An 18,446-nucleotide genomic window follows, 5' to 3' on the forward strand; every position below is an offset into this window, starting at 1 on the left:
TTTTGCTTCTGGGGGGGGGGGGGGGGGGGGGGTCCCTGGAACGAATATATTGAGATGGGGGTCTGTGGCCAAATACATATCATTTTGGGGGTCCTTCACATGAAAAGGTTAGAGCACCACATAGAAACATAGGTTTTTTCAAAAAACCTTAGAAGGATTTGAAATATTCAAAGACTTGCACACATTTTCAAGATTTTTCAAAAATAGCAGATCTATAAGCTTGCATCGCGGCACTCAGTGCCGTGCTGTGAGCTTGTATATCTGCTATTTTTTAATTGTTAAAGCACAAAATAACGTGTATAATAATGCGTTCCCAGTCTAAATGGGTTAACCCCCCCCCCCCCCCCCCCCCCCCCCCCCCCAGGAAGAACATTCATGGGGGGCCCGCAGTAAATGCTTGTACCCAGGGCCCAGAATTTGGTGCGACACCCCTGCCGAGCTCTCCCACTGCAGCCGTCACCTGTCACCCCCCCACACCCGAATCCCCCCCCCCCCTCACTCTCTCTGCCTTCGTTGTCCGACTCCCCATCCCAGCCCTGTCACCTGTCATCCTCTTCACTCCCTCCCTCCTGCACTGCGTCGTGGTTACCCTCCCACCACCCCGTCTCTCCAGGTTCACACCTCACAGATTTCCGCTCTTCCGTGCGTGCCTTCGCTCCCTCCCAGGAGGGGGGGTTGCTGTGGTGACAGCTTGGATGGATGATTGGCAGGGCCCCCCCCTCCTCCCCCCCACCAGGCTGCCTTGAGATCACACATGCACACACGCACAGACACATGCGCACACGCTCTCTTTCTGCTAGCCAGTCTCCGTTTATCAATCCCACACCTCTCTCTCTCTCTCTCTCTCTATTTGTACTCTTCATCTCTCTCTCTCTCTCTCTCTCTCACACACACACACACACACACACACACACACACACACACACACACACACACACACACACACACACACACACACACACACACACACACACGTGCACACCACACACCAGACACAGACACACTCCATGTGTTTGGTGCGTCTGTCCACAGCAAAAGGCCTCTCAGCTTCAGTATAGGCGAAGGACCGCAACTCCTGAATATTTCCTCAAATTGTTCAATGGCTACCATGTCATTTTCGTCCCTGCCGGGTGCAAGCTGTCCGTGGGGTGCAGGGTATCTACACACTAATGGTCAATTACAATGTTCCTGTCCCCTCGGCTGCAGGCATGCAACAATAGTTGCATCATAGTTGATAATCCATGCGTGTCAAAAAATATGTTCCCAGCAAAGCTACACCACCAGTGTTCTTGTGGAGTAGTGCTGTTCCTATTGGTGAAGATTATAAAGATCACAACAAGCAATGTCTGTCTCTTCCACACCGAGCCTACGGATACCCCCATTGCTCTGTACCTTTTCATACACACGCACAACCCCAGAACATCGTAATTAATGCCTCACACACACATGGAAATCTGGAGGGAGCTATTTGTATTTTATCATATTTTTTGTTGATCTTCGCACTTGAAAATGTTGAACTGCTTGAATTTCGCTGCCTATGATGTCGCTACTAGCTGTGTTGCAGATGCATGCGACAATGAACACCTTGAACAGGTGCATGAACACCTGCATGCCTAAACATTCGACAATCCGAACCTAGTACTTACTGTACACGTGTGAAAACCTGAAGCCTTGAACCTGTTCACCAGTTCATGCGTTAAATCCGTTATACAATGCAAAAGCAATGCATGATGGTCCAAATCAAAAGTGGTGATGAAAACCTCCAGAAGCCACTTTCTCACAGCAACATAACAAGCAAGCACACACTGTATCTCCTTAAAGCAATACTAAATGAGGGCAAGAATTGCGGTGATTAACATTAACATTAATTATAGTTATTAATTAGAGTGTAAATCTATCTCGCTTTGCATTGCGTTGGGTTGCATCACACCCGCCTCCGAACGCCACGCTGTAGGACTACTCTAGGGCATTTCCAACCCTACTGTGTGACCGTCTCTGGCCCCTGGTGGAAATAGCAGACATAGCAATAACATGCTCTAATTCTTATCCTCCTGAAGAAGAAAAAAAGAAAAAAAAGAAAAAGAAAAAACTATCTGCACACTGTCTGCACACTGGCCATGGGGAGGAAAAACGTATCTTAAACATTTTCTTAATGAAAGTATTTTGTCAGTACGGCACTCCATTTTCAAGCGCTCAAAGGGGTGAACAGTTCGAGAGAAAAACCTTTTTCATAAAAACATACTCCGGTTCCATAGTCCCAAAGTGCTTCACTGTAAGATATTAAACGACTGGATCTGTCCTCTCTCTGTACCTCTGTACTTCTTTTGCAAACTGCTAATAAAGTATGTCTAAGCAAATCAATCGATTCTGGTCCGTAGCATTTACTGTAGCTCACCTACCCCCCTTTGACCATACATGAAAGCTACATAACATTTTTTTTATAGAGATTTATATAGAGCTTTTTTTTACTGACTAGGTGCATCTAAGTGTACCTACGTTATTACTTGCGCCAGCCAGTGAAGCAAGGCGCAAGTACTGTTTTCAGTTTTCATGTTGCGTCCTCTGCGGAGGCTATCCAGACTATAAATAGGATAACCAGACTATAAATAGGCTATCCAGACTATAAATAGGATAACCAGACTATAAATAGGCAACCACATTTGCAATTTCCCAGAACTTTATCTTTACTTGCGCCTCAGAGCGCCTGTCAACCGACTGTTTCAAAACTGTTATCGAATACTAGCACGTTTTGGTGTCATTCAAGGCCTCAAAGGTCATTAATGGCCTCAACTGCACAACGCACTACTTTGTCAGATCAATTAAGTACAACTTGCCCACACACATACAGTACTTTCAAACGAAACTGTTCTGATGCACAATTACAGCAAACATGGGCTAGAGAACAAAAGGCACAAGTTGGTATCTCGAAAGAGTGCAGTCTAGTTTTTGTCTAGATTGATATTTCTATGCATTTGATGTACTGATGTTGATGTATTGATGTATTACCTTGCTTATTGTATTGATGTTTTACCTTGTTTATTGTCGCTATGGATCAAGAGCGTCTGCTAAATGCCTAAACTGTAACTGTAAACTGTTCTGTGATTTGATTTGCAGCCGACGACGGCTGCGGGGGCACGCTGCGGGGCCAGAGCGGGGTGATCACCAGCCCCAACTACCCCGGGGAGTACAGCAACAACGCCGACTGCACCTGGACCGTGCTGGCCGAGCCTGGCGACACCATCGCCCTGGTCTTCTCCGACTTCCAGCTGGAGGACGACTACGACCTCCTGGAGGTCAGCGGCACGGACGGCTCCTCCCAGTGGTGAGTACTGTACCTAACCTTTGTTGTGGTGGCATAGCTGAATGGTTAGGGAGCCCCGCCTGGGGAACCAGAGCCCCTGGTTGTCACTGGTTCGATTCCAGGCCAGGGTACCAATGTCGATGTGTGTCCCTGAGCAAGACTCTTAACCCCTAATTGCTCACGCGCTCCTTGTGGGCAGCGAATCAGCTGGGTTGGGCTGAAAATACAGAATTTCCCTTGCGGGAGGAAGTAGGTAACTATTACTATTAACCAGGGCCTTCCTTCATGCACTCAGTCCTGGGGGGATTTGAGCCAGGAATATATTGTTGTTGTTGTTGTTGTTGTTGTTGTTGTTGTTGTTGTTGTTGTTGTTGTTGTTGTTGTTGTCCAAAGAAAGAGTGGGAAAAGAGTACCCCATGCAGTTTTATTTGTATAGCACAATTCAATAACAAGGCAATTCAATGTGCTTTTGAAGCAAAAGAAAGCAAAAAAACATTATACTAGGACATTTATAGAAAAATAAGAGTAAAATTACAGTACATTAAAGTCAAGAATTCTCAATAAAAAAGAGGTGGCAAACTTTTTTATGTTTTTATTTTTTTTATTTTGCTGTGATTTAAAAGATGTGATAGCTGTGGCAGACCAGTAGTTTCCCCGATTGTTTGTTCCAGACATTTCGGGCACATCAACTGAATGTTGCTTCTCCCCATTCAGCCATGTGGTCCACTCTGTCTGAGAACAGGGATGATTCATTTGACAGAGTAGAGGCCGGTCCGACCACAATGTCATAGTGGTTTTGATAATAGCTTTGTTTTCATATGAGCATAAGAGCACCTCCTTCCTTTCCTGATGATGCTCTGCTGGCCTAGTTGAGACCAATGATTCATGGTGATTCAATGTGTCTAATCTCAAGCAACGTTGTTGATGTTTCTCTAGGGTAGGTAGCTCATTGGTGAGGGACGAACCTTGGACAGGCGGAGCAACAGTGCTGAAGGAATAAGACAGACCCGGGGTAGGGCTGGGCGATACGACTTTGAATCAGTGTCACAATTATTTTAAACTTTTGCCTCGATTATGATTAAGGAATCGTTACCGGTGAAAACAGAAGATCTACAATCTCACACAACGTGTCACATTGAGACACGCTATAAGCTTAGTTCAGCTATTTTCACTATGTTTGTATGCCACTATTGTACAAGTATAATACAGAGTTAAGGAGTTAATGATACAAATGTATTGATATGAATTATAAGAAATAACCGAAAACACAGTATATTAAAAAGAAAACTCCATTGTTCAACTAACTTACATGAGCAGAATTAAGTTGGTTATTGGTTCTAAATGTCGATGTAGATATTCTTTCGGTGTATTGCCCAGCCCTAACCTAGGGTGAGTTTTGGGGCGCATACTTCCACAGATCCGTTGGCAGGCTAGGAAGTGATTCAAGCCGAGGTGGTGGTGGAGTCGGTCCAGCTCTGGGCAACTCTGTCAGCAGGGAGAGAGGCAGGCAGCCCTCTGGATCACTGGGTAGACGGCAAATGGAGGAAGGATTTGATTCAGCAGCGGGCAAGCAGCCAACAATAACCCCTAAAGACAGGAGTCACAGCTAGTGGTGGGTAAGGGTTGGCTAGCTATTATTGGAATTGTGTCCTGCTCGTTGGGACTGGTGTCACTAAGGTGAAGTTTGGTGGCACACCCTGTCCAGGCGAGAGTGGGCAGCAATCAATTGGCTATTGACAGGTGTAGTCAATTGCTTCTCTTGTCGCTGGGTGATTCCTGGATTGGTTTTGGCTGCTTGGTCACTGTATAAATACCTCTAAAGTAAAAGTTAAACTATTTCTGATGGCCATTTTGACTCATTTATTTACCTCAGTGGAGTGGAATTTTCGGATGAAAAAACTAAACATTTCGTTTTTTATTTAAATAGTCCCCCCGGGAATCCGCGGAGAAAAAGTCTTAATTCCGCAGAGAACAATCCTGATTCTGCGGAATTAATTATTATCGTTTTTAATAATTACTTTCTGTTGCCGCTCTGCCGCCACTCGCGACTGTTATTCCGCGGACGTCAGAAAAGTCCGCGAATGGCAGAGAAATCCGCGGGTGGTCGCGAATTCCGCCATAAATTCCGTGATCGCGGAATCGCGGATTCCTGGGGGGACTATTTAAATGTATATTTAACATAAAAATAGCTAATATTTCTAATAATAATTGCCTGACTAAATAAACTTGCCTGGCTCTGGCTCTATAGCAGCATGGTTGTGGTCTACTCTGTTTAACTGTGTACCGCAGAGGGAGAGACATTTGAGATGGAAGCTGCATTTTATTCTTTTTTAGACCCTTGCCTGTTCAGCACAAAAGCTATTTGGAGATGCTCCCGTGCTTATAATCGACCAACCTGCATCTTTAACAGGAATTAATGAATTGAAGAATCAGCTGACAGGCAGGCAGGCACTCCATTTTTCCATGTGGTCAATGGTTCTCAAGTATGATTTATACTCGCATTACCGGCCTGTGCGCGAGCGCACACACACACACACACACACACACACACACACACACACACACACACACACACACACACACACACACACACACACACACACACACACACACACACACACACACACACACACACACACACACACACACAGATGATGATGAAGAGGTAGGATATCCTAGTGTCAGTGTGTGTCTCTCACCATCTGTGGCAGTTCTGCCTCTTTCTGACAGCTCTCGCAGCACAGGAAGTAATTAGTGGGCATGATTACCACTGCCAGTCAGCATGTACACACACACACACACACACACACACACACACACACACACACACACACACACACACACACACACACACACACACACACACACACACGCACACACACACACACACACACGTATAAGCACATGCAAGGTAGACTCCACATCATCACTATCGGGCGGAAACCTTTTATCTCCATACTGTATTTCAACTTTTTTTCATAAACGAATAACCTATTTTATCTACAAACTTCTGTTATAAACAACAATCTGTTGTTTTATCTATTTTTGAAAATCACCATCTTTGGGTTTTATAGCTATTTAACCAATGAAAAGTATTAACAAGGGCTTGCGACTAAATAATAACTACACTGGATCCATTGGACCGCGGGTTTCCATTTCCTGAAGAGTAAGGGATTTGGACATACCACTCATTACAATGTTTCTGCCCAGCAGCGACAATATGTGCTGCCAAGCACATGTCTGCGTAAGGATTCATAGAGGCGTCTGCGCCTTCATGTATTGTTTCTGGCATGCTGATAATTGTGCAAATACTGTAGACTTTCTCATTCGGCGTAGCACACATCACCGTGTGAACACACATGCTTTAAGCCTGGCGGATCTAAAGAACTCTCTGAAACGGAGAGAGGAGACAAAAGAGACTTTGAAGTCGTCACAGCTGAAGACACGGTGGAGTTTGGGGACGGGATGGCACTGAGCTATTGTGTTCTGGATATACTCTGACACATAAAGAAATATACTATACACATGCATTAACACAGAGAGAGCGAGAGCGAGAGTGTGTGTGTGTGTGTGTGTGTGTGTGTGTGTGTGTGTGTGTGTGTGTGTGTGTGTGTGTGTGTGTGTGTGTGTGTGTGTGTGTGTGTGTGTGTGTGTGTGTGTGTGTGTGTGTGTGTGTGTGTGTGTGTGTGTGTGTGTGTTCAGAAACGGCATAATACTGTATTGAGGAGGACTCATTTTGGAGATGGATGGGCCCTGGGAGCCTCTGTCAGTGTGCGTTTTTTGCCCATTCGCTAAAGCGAAAAACACTTTGAGAGAGGAACGTGATTGACTCTGAGTGGTCCTAAAAACTGGAGAATTGTGCCCTGCAGCCTCATATCGATGTCTTCTGAGTTTAACTTGGCCACAGAGTGTGGAACCCTTTCCCCCGAAAAGACTCCCACAGACTGCAGCCCGACTCTGCTGCCGCTGCACATTTTATGATGTCATCAGCTCCTATAGCACCACATTTTGACACGGGCTCCAAACACACTCCTGAGAATGCCATCTCAATGGTGATAGTCCCTGTAGTAGTGCAACTGCAGCACTAATATAAGATAAATATATTATGGGACAACATATCCACCCGTACCGATATAGCTGTGCTAAACCAATCCAAGCATACCAAGTTTTATCACGTACAGGGTCTTCCGTTTGCTATTTGTTGCATAGGATAAGTTATGTCCGGGTAGCTCAGGCAATAGAGCTCTCGCCTTTTGACCACAAGGTCATGGGTGCGCTGCCGACTCAGCACATGAGTTGCATGGCTTGGTTTGCAGCAAGTCGTGCGGTACCGGGAGCTGATGGTACTGTAGGTGTGGTGCTCCACCTCAGCAATCCATCTGCCAGGGGTCTAGTGCAATGTAACAGGGACAGACTCCTGCGTTGTCGGCCGATACCGACAATCTCCTGACCTATTCAGTACTTACTTAGTTATGAAGAGGAGAAGAAAGATAATCGTCTTCCCCACAACTACTAAGATGAAGCCCAGTCCACTTATAGACTTTGACTCAAACTACATTTTTTGTCTTATCCACTTCCTAGCGGACGTGTCATGGTCCACGTAGGCTTTAGGTCAGCCCATTAGACCGTAATAATGAGACTTCAGCCTTCAGAGTAAGGAAAGAGTGTGTGGGAAATTGGACAGATGAAGGGACAGAGAAAGAAGGGAAAGACGTAGGTCAGTCGAGCAGGATGCTGAACACCGGTGGAAGGGAGTAGAGACTAGTGCCGGAGCATGGTAGGGGGAGATGAACGTGGTAGTGCAGGGGTCTTCCACAGGGGGTCTGGGACCCCTAGGGGGTCCTCAGAGTTACTACAGGGGTACCTCCAAATCTTTGAGTGATATTTATATTTTTATATTAACCACTTGAACCCTAGTGTCCATATTCTGAGAAATTTAGCCAAAAATAGAAGATCTACAAGCTGCGAGGCGTTGTGAGCTTGTAGATCTTCATTTTTGGGCAAAATTACAGAGTGAAAGGTCAAGTTTATTAAGTATTAACAGTTCATAATTGTGCTTTCAAACAATGTTACTATATGGAATCTATGAACAGGTTGCATGTGGGGGTCCCTGCTTCATCTATTTCTCAACTAAGAGGTCTTTGGCCTGAAAACGTTGAAGACCCCTGTGGTGGTAGAAAGAGAGAGAGAGAGAGAGAGAGAGAGAGAGAGATGGGGGAGAGATTAAGGCCTTGTGATTTGTGGCCAATTAAGGGGGTCAGGTAGAGAGGTGTGACAGACCTGACCTGCTTACATCTTCTCCCACCATGGCTCAGTGATCCCTCGCCAGAGTTTCACTGATTGCCGTGCAGTGGTGGAAAAAGTACTCAAATGTTTTACTTAAGTAAAGGTATCAATACTGCAATATAGAAGTACTCTTTTACAAGTAAAAGTCTGGAATTCAAAATATGCTTGAGTGAAAGTACAAAAGTATTGGCATCATAATATACTTAAAGGACCAGGTCACCTCTGGGACAACCAGATCTTATTTTATTGTTGTGTGGGACACGATCAACACAATCCTGAATTATTTTTTGTGTTCAATCTGTGTTTTTAGATATGTTAGTATTTCAGCATGCTACAACTGGTCATATGATGCATTTTGCATCATATGACCAGTTGTAGCATGCTGAAATCGGATGAAATACTAAAATATCTAAAAACACAGATTGAACACAAAAAATAACTCAGGATTGTGTTGATCGTGTCCCACACAACACAACAATAAAATAAGATCTGGTTGTCCCAGAGGTGACCTGGTCCAGTTTAAAGTACCAAGGTTCGCATTTTTCAAATGGCCGAAATGCATACAGGGCTGAAGTGGTTAATGTATTGTTTTGTAATAATAAAAATCTACAAAGTAATTAGTAACTAAAGTTTTCAAATAAATGTAGTGGAGTAAAAGTACAATATTTGGATCCGAGATGTAGTAGAGTAGAAGTACTTTACACCACTGTTGCAGTCTCTCTCTCTCTCTCTCTCTCTCTCTCTCTCTCTCTGACACGCACGCACGCACGCACGCACGCACGCACGCACGCACGCACGCACGCACGCACGCACGCACGCACACACACGCACACACACACGCACACACACACACTCTCTCTCTCTCTCTCTCTCTCTCACTCTCACTTGTTCACATATACTGTATGCCCACTGAACCGCCATAAGATATCCAATTTATAATGATAGATTCCATGGTGTAATGTGCCTCTAGATGGTATTGTGATTACCTGTGTCAGCTATATTCATGAAATATTCAGGAATGGAGTGTTGAACATGGTGATCGTCGGCTGCATATTGTACACTTGAGGGCTTTGTGAATCGAGTATTCTCATGTTATGTTGTTCATTATTAGTGTTACAGCTAGGGCCTATGACAGGGTTCCCCAATTAGTTTTCCCCAAGGGCCGAATTATGTCTAGGGTACCAAGCCAAGGGCCACAACATTGCAGGGGGCGACGGTGGCGTTCCCACTACTCCAGCGATAGTTTTCGTCGTTGTCGGGTGAAAATCTTGTATGTCCAAAACCGTTCGTTTTGAATTTATAAATTTAAAAATTATTTCAACTAGTGAAAACAGCCGATCTACAAGCACACAACGCCTCGCACGTTGTGTGCTTGTAGATCTGCTGTTTTCACTACTTTTGTGGGACGGCCTTGTATGATTTGCGAAAGAACGTACACATTTTGAGATACAAGATTTCCACCCGACAACGAATATATACTAGTGTTGTTGCTGCTCTTATACCACCATTATTACTGGGGTTGGTGTGGGCCAGACAGTAGCCCCTTGCGGCCCGCGGCCCGCCTATTGGGGAACCCTGGCCTATGACATGATTTATTTTTTATTTTTCTTATTTTATAACGCATTGATAAATGCAATATTTTTTTGTAAAACAGCATAACATTTTGAGAATAATGACATTTACCTTGAACGATGATATTTCTTTACTATATATTATAGTAGGCTACTATGTTAGTCTTTACATGTGGCAAATGCCCTCAACTGAACCTGGATTGGAATTGATTCATGCTTGTATAGCTAAATGCTTTAAGTACACACCTGCTGTGTATCTTGGTGAGCTGTGTGTGTGTGTGTGTGTGTGTGTGTGTGTGTGTGTGTGTGTGTGTGTGTGTGTGTGTGTGTGTGTGTGTGTGTGTGTGTGTGTGTGTGTGTGTGTGTGTGTGTGTGTGTGTGTGTGTGTGTGTGTGTGTGTGTGTATGTTATCGGTGTTGCCATAATAGCCATCACACATGGCTATTGGCTACTTTATTGAGATGACAGGAAAGCTCTTCTGGCCTCTGCATTGACTGGCAGCTTAACAGACAGGTGGGCCGGACCAATAGTGGGAGCATGGTCCAATAGCAGGTCAGGGAGCAAGTGCAGAATATCACTTCATGCATTGATCCACCTCGTCTCCAAGGGCATCAAGTGGGGTTTACCCACTATACCTGATAGCCTGATGTGTGTGAGAGGGAGATAGAGAGGGAGAGCTTCTGCCAGAGAGAAAGAGAGGGGGCGGTGGGTTTAGGAGGGTGGGAGAGAGAGACAGTGATCGACACCGGGAAAGAGAGAATATCGTCGTTGTCGGGTGATAACCTTGTATGTCCAAAACCGTTCGTTTTTCATTTTTAATTTTGAAAATGATTTAAACTAGTGAAAACAGCCGATCTACAAGCACACAACGCCTCGCACCGCGAGGCGTTGTGTGCTTGTAGATCGGCTGCTTTCACTAATTTTGTGCGATTGCCTTGTACGATGAAGCAGGGCTTTACTTTGCGAAAGAACATACACATTTGAAACTTGGAGATACGAGGTTTCCACCACCAGACAACGACGATATGGTGAGTTTTCCAGCATAAGTACCATCAATCACCATCGAGCGTGAACTCCCACCCACCCCCCCACCCATCCGCCCACTAGCACGTTTTGAATTTGAACTCCCTAACTCTGTGTGGTTATCACCGGCACCGGCCAACTTTGATTGGCGCGCTCGGAGGTGTTAGCATCCTAAAGAGGCAGCCACGACAGACAGCCCTGAGGACTCTGTCTAAACAAACGGGGATGTGCGAGTGGATTGAATATGGCAGCAGGAAGGGGTGGTAAACACGCCAGCTGAAAACCTGCCCTCCCTCTGCGTTTTCCCCCTGACAGGACGCGCCTGCACGGCGTGCCCAGGGGAACACATTATTCCACCATTACAGTACTTGCATCCACATCGATTTTCTAACCCCCATCACCATCCACTCAAGAGGCAATGTAAATAACGCCCAACGCTCGCCAATAGCCTGATGCTCGTTCGCCCGCTTGTCACTAAGTGGAACTCAAAGCTATTTGACTTGTCATTTTCTTTGGCGCCCGGTTGTTGTTGTTGTTTTTTTTTTTGCAAAGCTCCATAATGCATTTCTCATCTGTGAAACGCGTTTCCCTTTTGAGACGACTCAAAGTGTGCCGTCTGGCCGTGCGGCGTTCTCTCAAACAAACGTATTTTCATTGTTGTTTGATTCTGGTAAATATCTGCAAACTCATTTCCCACAAGAATAGTTTTTTTCCTGTCACAACTCAGAGCCAATAGGCATCCCACTCTCCTTTCTTCCTCTCCCTTTGAACCCAGTACCCCCTGCTAGCCTGACATTTAAGCCATTGTATGGATTAGGCCTGCTGGGCTGTTATGCACTGTAACTGCTTGTGCGACACATTGTCATGCCGTGCACGTCAAACAGAACAACATGGTCATGTGGCCCAGGTGTCTCTTCACAATGCTGTGAATGCCCTCTAGCACAGTGCTTCTCAACCTGTGTGTCGGGACCCCCAGGGGGGGTACCCAAATTATTTTGGGGGGTCCCCAGATGATTAACTTAATGTGCAACATTGTTTTCTCACTCAACAGTAAACAACATAAGCTTATGTGTATGAAGGGTATATGGATTAGATTAGATCTTTTTGCCTTTATTGATAGGACAGTAGACTGACAGGAAATGGGGGGAGAGACGGGGAGCGACACGTGGCAAAGGTAATCCGGACCGGGAACCGAACCGGCAATGCCGCCGCGGTAATGCCCAAGTGGTATGCGCCTGGACCAGTAGGCCAGCGGGCGCCCCTATATGCACATTTCTAGTTTTGGGAACCACTGCACTAGTGTATACGAGCTCTCAAACCTTTTAATTTCAAGGACCCCCAGTTTGAGATGCATTTGTGTTTAATCTCTAAAATCACCGAGTGTAGAAATGGAACCCAATGGACCTGTGTGGGTCCATTTGGTTCTATTTGCACAGTTCACACTCCCGGAGTTACTAACTCATACATAAGATCGATTTTGTTCCTACAGTATAACTATCACCCGTTCAAGGGCCCCTGGGAGTGCCCGGACCGCATGTTGAGAACCAGTGCGCTAGAGGACACTGCATATGCTGAAGACCATTATGTAGACTCAATATTGATAACAAGTTAGTGTTGCCATAAACAAAATATGAAATTTTGTCATTAGTAAGCCCTGTGAGGCGAGCTTGCGTCTGTTCTGAACGGTGCCAATGTCTTTAACTGCACCGGACGCCAAAGGCATCTGACCAAGAGGCAAAGTATGACTAGTCGGGAGTGAGAATGGGTCGGCTTGTCACTCTCTGGAGAAGGAAATACTGACGAAGAGAGCTTGAAAGAAGGCAAGGAAGAGGTGAAAAAGAGTTCAAAAGCGGATATCGAGCTGTTAAGTTGACTCAGACTGAGAGCTGCAGCACTTCTGAAAAAAAAAATACGAAATATGTTTTCTCAACTTCTCCTCCCACCACGGTCATATACATTAAAAGCATCGGTGTTAATGTATCTATTTGTATCCACAGTTACCGTAAATTGACACACAGGTAATACTTTGCTGTGTATTTTTAGAATTCTCCACATAATTAGAGTGTTTCCGAGTTAATTTCTCTGTCAATCCATAACCTCTTTTTCAGAGTCAGGTCGCAGTTCCAGCAGAGAGTTACAGACTTCCCTTTCCCTTTAATTCGCTAATTAATTTCTGCAGAGGTAAATGACTCATACTTTTCGTGTGTCCCATTGTTATCAAGGGTGTGTAGTAAAGTTTTTTTAACTTGTCTTGATCGCCCGGTAACCTTGGAAGGATTTTGACTTTGAATCCGATGCAGCTGTTCTTCACTCATTTACCTCAGTTGTGCCATTGCCAGATTTTTTGTGCACGCGTACAAGTGCTCCTCTGTGGGTGCACACGCACGCACCCAAGTGTGTGTAGGTGTGTGTGTGTGTGTGTGTGTGTGTGTGTGTGTGTGTGTGTGTGTGTGTGTGTGTGTGTGTGCAGGGACATGCTGGGCCCCTGATTCAGCCCGGGAAAAAGAGTTGGAGTGGCCCTCATTGCGTGCTATAGAGAGCTGCTGCTACTCAAAGATGTGCCATTTGCACTAGTTTAAATCATTTTCAAAATGATTTAAACTAGTGAAAACAGCCGATCTACAAGCACACAACGCCTGGCACCGCGAGGCGTTGTGTGCTTGTAGATCTGCTGTTTTCACTACTTTTGTGCGACGGCCTTGTATGATAAAGCAGGGCTTTGCTTTGCGAAAAAATCTACAAATTTGAAACTTGGAGATACAAGGTTTCTGCCCGACAGTGACGATTTACTTTGTTGGCCACCCAGCCCCCAAAATGGAACGAAGGCAGACATTATATATATATATATTTTCCTAATGGGAATGAACCGGCCGTTCGGGAGTCCCACTTTTCCCAATGGCCAGCACGTCCCTGTGTGTGTGTGCATGTGTGTGTGCCACTGCCAACTGCTGTTCACCCTGGAGGGAACACAGTGTATTTGTCCCATACGCTCTCTCCCAGCGGGTCTCGACAGCAACATCCATCATGTCGAGCTATTGGCTGCCAGTCACGTGCGCCCCTCTCAACCACTTCCTGCAATAAAACTCACACAGTGACTGAGTGTGTGTGTGTGTGTGTCTGTGTGCGGCTGAGTGATCGCGTGCGTGCGCCTGACCATTGTTTGCCAGGCAGCTCAAGTGCAGGTAATTGCCCACTTGCATTTTCACCAGTCTATTATAGGCACAAGCACGTGGGCAGCTGTTTCCTCTTTTAACTTCATTTTGGGGTGGGGGGGGGGGGGGGGGGGGGGGGGTCGAGTTGTCTGATGAATATGGCAACGGCTAAGTAGTAGGGGTGTGACGATATAGTGACTGAATCGAAAAATCGTTTTTTAATTTGCAATGATCTACTATATCGATTTGCAAAAGCAAATATCGTACCGTTTGGCTCTGTATTGTATCGTTTAAAATGCAATTAATCAGTATCTAATTGTTTTGCAATGCAAATAATCTATTGTATGGAAACTAAGTATTTGTGCCTTGTATTTAGCAATTTTAAGAGGGAAAATGGAGGGGTCTAATTACTTTTCCATTCCATATATCTACTCTTGGTCTCGATAAATGTGTGTAATCTCTGTGTTCATGTCAAGGTGGGTTTGTCCATAATATAATGTCCATATAATTATTTGCTAAAGAATCACAGTGTTTACTTATTTATATCCATAATAATAGATATTTACCTTAAAAACCTGCTCTATGGACACATCTTTGCTAAATAGTTACTATATCGATTTTAAATCACTGAATCGTATCGTATCGCCATGAATGAACCAATATCGTCCATGTATCGTATCGTTAAACATGTATTGTGATGCGTATCGTTTCGTTGTTCAAATGTGTCGCTACACCCCTACTAAATGGGGCACGGGAGATGGTGGTACTGGCGGTGGTACAGTGGGGAGGTGCTGTTTTTTTGCACAGAGGTTCGAAGCGATTTGTGTATGGCTTTGTGACGGGTGAGCGAGTTCATGCTCAGTTTAGGTATTGAATTAATTTCTATTCATTTCTCATTCGGTGGCCCATTTCTCAGAAGCCAAACCATAGAGAGGGAGAGCAGAAGAATCATTTCGCTGTGGAGCTTTTACCAGTGATTCACCGCCACATTGCAAGTCTGGTCACGTCAGACAGGGTCTGACTGTGGTGCCTCTCTCTCTGTCTCTGTCTCTGTCTCTGTCTCTCTCTCTCTGTCTCTGTCTCTGCATGTCTCTGTCTCAGGCTCTGTCTCTGTCTCAGGCTCGGCTGCAGGATGAAATGACTGAGGGGGCAGTTGAAAATAGTGAGGGGGCACATCTCATTTAACAATATATATTTTGATGTTGTTGAGTAGAAACCTTGTATGTCCAATACCGTTGGTTTTGTATTTATCATTTTAAAAATTATTTAAACTAGTGAAAATAGCCGATCTAAAAGCACACAACGCAATATAAAACTTAAACTGAGGGGGCAGGATTTGCAACTGAGGGTGAAAGGCCCCCTCTGGAACCCCCCCCCCCCCCCCTTCTCAGTCAGTCTCTTACACTCTCTTACACATGCCGTTATTTGTGTCTGAGTGGAGGCCTAGTTCCCTCTGATTGTCTAATGAAAGGTCCGGCATTCTGCAATAAATTACTGCAAGTTGCGCTTTCATCGTAAAAACCCGCATACAGTAGCAATCATCCGCGAACGTGAAATGAGCAATATAAATGGCTCACGATGCATACAGCAAAGTTTTTACTTATTTTGAGTGAGACGCGAGACCGAGGCAATGCTTGTCGTATGTGCGCGGAACACGCACTTTTAGATTTATGCGCTCTCAAATTTGATTTTTACATCCTCTGCCAGCATTCACAGTTGTGCGTCATTTTCTCATGACTTCCCTTCCTTTCCTTATAGCATCTCTCTTGCAACGGGGATGGTGTATACAGTCGACTTTTGCCAAACTCATTTGTGTGTGCAGAAACACCTCTATTAATACTAATACGCATAATTTGTGTTGTGTTTTAACACAAATTACACTCTTTTCATATTGGACTGTTATAGCGCCACCAGCAGGTCGACTTTTGCCAAACTCATTTGTGTATAAACACCTCTATTAATACTAATATGCATCATTTGTGTTGTGTTTTATTGTCATTCTTGACAGAATCATTGCACACTGATCGCAGTGGTTTTAGCTCAATCTGGCATACCCTAACTTGCAGATCGGTTAATTTCACTACTTCTTAAAAATGTTTTCTAATTCATACAATTTATTTTATTTTTCTTTAATTTCTTCATGAAGAATGGGACCCATATGTGTCCATGACCCACCCACACATGAAAAGTGGAAACAGTTTGATTAATTGAAGAGTTTATTAGCAGTTTGCAATAGAGAAAAGTACAGTTTCATGACAGCACAAATCACTGGTACAAGGTCAACTAAAAGGAGATCCTAGAAAGCCTTATGGCTTATTTACCACCTTAGTATCTCATATAACATTGAAAGACAGACCAATAGAACATAGTGTACTACTGTAATGATGAATGAATTGCATTTTTATAGCGCTTTTCCAAGTGCTCAAAGCGCTTTACAATGGTTCATTCATTCATACATTGGGAACATGTAGGATAACCAGTTTGTCAATGAAAGGTTTTACATGGCGCAATACTATCCCTAGTGGACACCAGTGGTAGCTGTGGGAGGTGGGGGATGAATAATGGCAAATGGGACAAACTCAAAAGCATTCTACTGTACACTGTAAATAAATAAATAAACCACCTGTAGAGTAAAGAGAGATCATGCAGGGATAAACATAGGCTGTGAGGAGAAAGATTCAGGGCTGACGTGACGGATGGTAATGGAACTCTGACACATGTCAAGAAGCAGCACGTCAAAGGCAACATGAGATCACCTGCCTCCTGCTGTGATTGCGACCGTAGGTCGCATTTACTACCGACTCTGTGAGTCAGTGAGTCAGTGAGTCCGTCACACTTTTGCCAGGGCCGGTTCTAGGGTTCAGGTGGCCCTAAGCAAGATTATTTTAGGTGGCCCCCCACTGACGGACGCGCGCACTTATTAACTGTCTTTGAATCGCCAAAACCAAAGTTATAAATAATAATGTCTTCTTCTATCTAGTAGAACATGTGGTGTCTGTTGTTAGCACTCAAGCATGTATCTACTAACTACACATAGGGTTGCCAACTCCCAGAGATTCAAATACGGGATACATCCTATATACATCCAAAAATATTTGGGGTTTTGAGGGGCGGTCAAAACCCCAGAAATGCATAGAAATCTGCATTTTGGCACAGATCAGACAGTTCTACCTATAACACACAATAAAGTTTACAATGGAGGTAAAACATTATTAGATCATTCTCTCTGGTTAAAAGCTATTAAAACAGAAACATGTAGGCCTATGCTCTAATGAAAAACATTTCAAAACCAAGATATAACTATTATAATACATTATCTATTTCTAGACACTGTTTAATTTGTCCAAAAACATGAGTGTAATGTTATAACAAGAAAAAACAACAATTGATTTGAATCAGATTCATACAAAACATCACACACCTTCATCCTGTGTTCTTTTGGTCTCAAATTGCAACTTGTAGGCCTATTCAACTCTACATACAGTATGTGGCATATTTTCAGTTCTGTTGTCTTGTGTGAGATCTAAATTTTATTGCGCATTAAAATAATAAGTAGCATTTGGATAGGGTAGGAGTGGGCAACTTAGATGATGGAGAGGGCCACTATATTTCACAATCACTCCATAGGGCCACAATGCATATTGTAAAAAAAAAGTATCTACAAGCATTGCGGTGATCCATTATTTTCAAATTGTTTTAAATTGGAATCCTGTATTCTTTTTAGCTATTTTTTTTACTGGAATCCTGAAAAGTAACATTATTATTTAATTTCAAATACATTTATATGTTCGTATGTTAACCTTATGAAATGCAAATACATTGACAAAAAAGACTATAGCACTGGTCATTATGCTACTACTATAGACTGAAGTAATTAAAGTGGGTAACAGCTGAAATCAATAATATATCAGTATTCCGATATTAACCTGTGGGTCTTGGCCACATGTCGAGAGGGCCACTTCACACTCACTCCACAATGCATATAGTGAAAAATAGCTGATCTACAAGCTCAAAACGCGTTGCAGTCTTCTCCCTGTGATGTGGCCCCCTTATGGTTGTGGCCCTAAGCGACCGCTTATGTTGCCTATGCCAGGAACCGGCCCTGACTTTTGC

At 44.1% G+C, this 18,446-nt stretch overlaps 1 protein-coding gene across 1 annotated transcript in view; it reads left to right on the forward strand.

Annotated features, from left to right (window-relative positions):
• The window catches only part of csmd2 (CUB and Sushi multiple domains 2), a gene marked incomplete at its 5' end in the record, with an annotated part of 568,918 nt that overhangs the window by 134,207 nt on the left and 416,265 nt on the right, over positions 1–18,446 (forward strand). Inside the window, one exon of the mRNA XM_080735514.1 lies at positions 3,115–3,322. Coding sequence (XP_080591640.1) covers positions 3,115–3,322 — 208 coding nt within the window. The remainder of the gene's footprint in view (positions 1–3,114; positions 3,323–18,446) is intronic.

This window comes from Nannobrachium achirus (assembly GCF_963921795.1).
Source record: "Nannobrachium achirus genome assembly, chromosome: 10".
NCBI lineage: Eukaryota > Metazoa > Chordata > Actinopteri > Myctophiformes > Myctophidae > Nannobrachium > Nannobrachium achirus.